Source organism: Halyomorpha halys, unplaced genomic scaffold (genome assembly GCF_000696795.3).
Source record: "Halyomorpha halys isolate HHAL.00 unplaced genomic scaffold, Hhal_1.1 Scaffold85.1, whole genome shotgun sequence".
In the NCBI taxonomy this organism is placed as follows: Eukaryota; Metazoa; Arthropoda; class Insecta; order Hemiptera; family Pentatomidae; genus Halyomorpha; species Halyomorpha halys.
Genome location: NW_027112611.1, coordinates 284,266 through 286,354, shown reverse-complemented (window position 1 = coordinate 286,354; position 2,089 = coordinate 284,266). Strand labels below are relative to the sequence as shown.

Below are 2,089 nucleotides of genomic sequence, written 5' to 3'. Positions count from 1 at the left end.
GTTTTCTTTAATTGTCTAAACCTTTTGTTATTCTTATTTAATTTTAAGCTTCACTATACAAGTTTTTTGTTTTAATTCGTAATTGACATTGTTCATTTATTTTGGACCCATTTAAGTGTTTGTATCTTTTTTTAGCCCTGCAACGTGGGATGAAAAATTGGCTCATAATAAATAGTATTACGACTATTTGAGTTTTTCGTTTACCACTCCCGGACCATCTTCCTTTTATTTTTAAATTATGTAGTTGAAAAATTGTGATCAGTTCAATAACTGATCTGTTTTTATATGTATATATAGTTGACCATAAAAATTTGAATAAAAGAAAATGGTCAGGGTTGCGGTAAAAAAAATAACAAATAGTTTATAACTATTTTAATGTCCAATGTTTTGAACCTTGTTTGAACATCCCTGATGAAGCCCTGCAAAGTAGGGCGAAACTATTTGTTCTTTTTTTGACCGCAACTCTGACCATCTTCTTATATTTTGATCTGTTTTTAGTTTGATAACTGCCACATTTTATTTTGAGATAATGTTTTTATTTATGTTTATTTGTCATGGAACACTAAATATAACAATACGATCTTCTGGTACATAATTTAAACTGCTTATAGGAACTTCTGATCTCATTGTTTAATCAATTATTGACAAGTGGAGTAGGTATTATAAGTTACTGGAAACACATTATAATACCAACTAATATTAGGTAAAGACAAAACATACCACCAGTTCCATAGAGTCGGGATATCTGGTCTTCTTCAAACCTTGCCAGCAAGTCACACGGGAACTGGTACCTAGCAAAACTTATTCTTTATCTGGTTGTTCATTAGATGCAAAATTAATAAATAAAGGATTAGCTTTATGATTATCGAGAACTCTAACTGTATAAAAATGATTTATTACAAAAACAACGAGTTAAAGTAGTCATTTCCAAGTTTCAATTTAAAGTTTGAAAAAAAAAAAAAATGAAAATTTCGAAGTTTCCCTAAATTAAGGATACCCAATTTAGGAGGCTGGATGGATCCAACAGTGCTCCTGAACCCACATAGTTGGCTCATGGCTACAGTAACAGAATAAATAACTATCTGCCATAGCCGGATTTGAACCCGGGTACTTGGAATCAGTAGCAAAGTACCTTACTTACTGAACCATCCCACTCCCCAAATTTAATTTTAATTTTATAATAACTTAAAACTAAAAATACATAGTCAGTAACTATTAGAAATATAAATAAAATAGAAATTTATAACTATAAGAAATGAAGCGAAGATTTCACCAACCTCAGTGTATGAATGTGTTCCCCAATTCCACTGACAGTACATTTTTCTTTCGCATTATGATGTTCGGCATAGAAGGATAGCATGTTCATGAACTCGTACATATTGTAGAAATTTGTCATCGGAGCAAAGATAAGTACTCTAAAGAAGCTTCCGACTGTAGAGAGGCACATCTGGGCACGCAAGTGGTCCAGTGTATACTACAATAATAGTAAATATGAAATGTTAGCAAAATATAAATTTTAAGACTTAATTGTTCTTATGATAACATACAGGAACTGCAAGATGAAGCTATTTGGTCTTAACCAACTCAATATAAAATAATCATTTGCATTTCTAAAACCCTTTGCTAGTAATAATATAATAACTTTCACATATAAGGTAGAAAATAAAGTATAATATATTATAATCATGAGCAAGAAATAGGGTTTATTGGATAGACCATTAAATTTCTATATCAATAATGAATTCATCAAGATGGGATAGTTTATATATAAGAGTATAGTAATTTATTAATATGTTAAATTGATACATCAATAATAAATTTATCAATATGTTAAATTTATATATCAATTATAAATTTATCAAGATAGTGTACTTTATAAATCCATAATAAATTTATCAAGATGGTATTTTTATATATTTATATATGTGGGTATAGTCATTTATTAATATGTTAAATTTATATATCAATAATAAATTTATCACTACGTTAAATTTATATTTCAATAATAAATTTATCACTACATTAAATTTATATATCAATATGGAATAATTTATCAATAGAGTACAATTTATTGATATGTTAAATTTAT

At 28.0% G+C, this 2,089-nt stretch overlaps 1 protein-coding gene across 4 annotated transcripts in view; it reads right to left on the bottom strand.

Moving 5' to 3' along the window:
* Positions 1 to 2,089, bottom strand: part of LOC106677051 (F-box only protein 39) — a 13,151-nt gene that overhangs the window by 8,227 nt on the left and 2,835 nt on the right. For all 4 annotated transcript variants that reach the window (XR_010844235.1, XM_014414735.3, XM_014414736.3 and 1 more), the window contains exons 3-4: positions 1,278 to 1,474; positions 721 to 791 (exon numbers count right to left, since the gene is read on the bottom strand). Coding sequence is in view for 3 of the 4 variants with exons in the window: in XM_014414735.3 (XP_014270221.1) it covers positions 721 to 791; positions 1,278 to 1,474 (268 nt within the window). In the remaining variant the exon portion in view is untranslated. The remainder of the gene's footprint in view (positions 1 to 720; positions 792 to 1,277; positions 1,475 to 2,089) is intronic.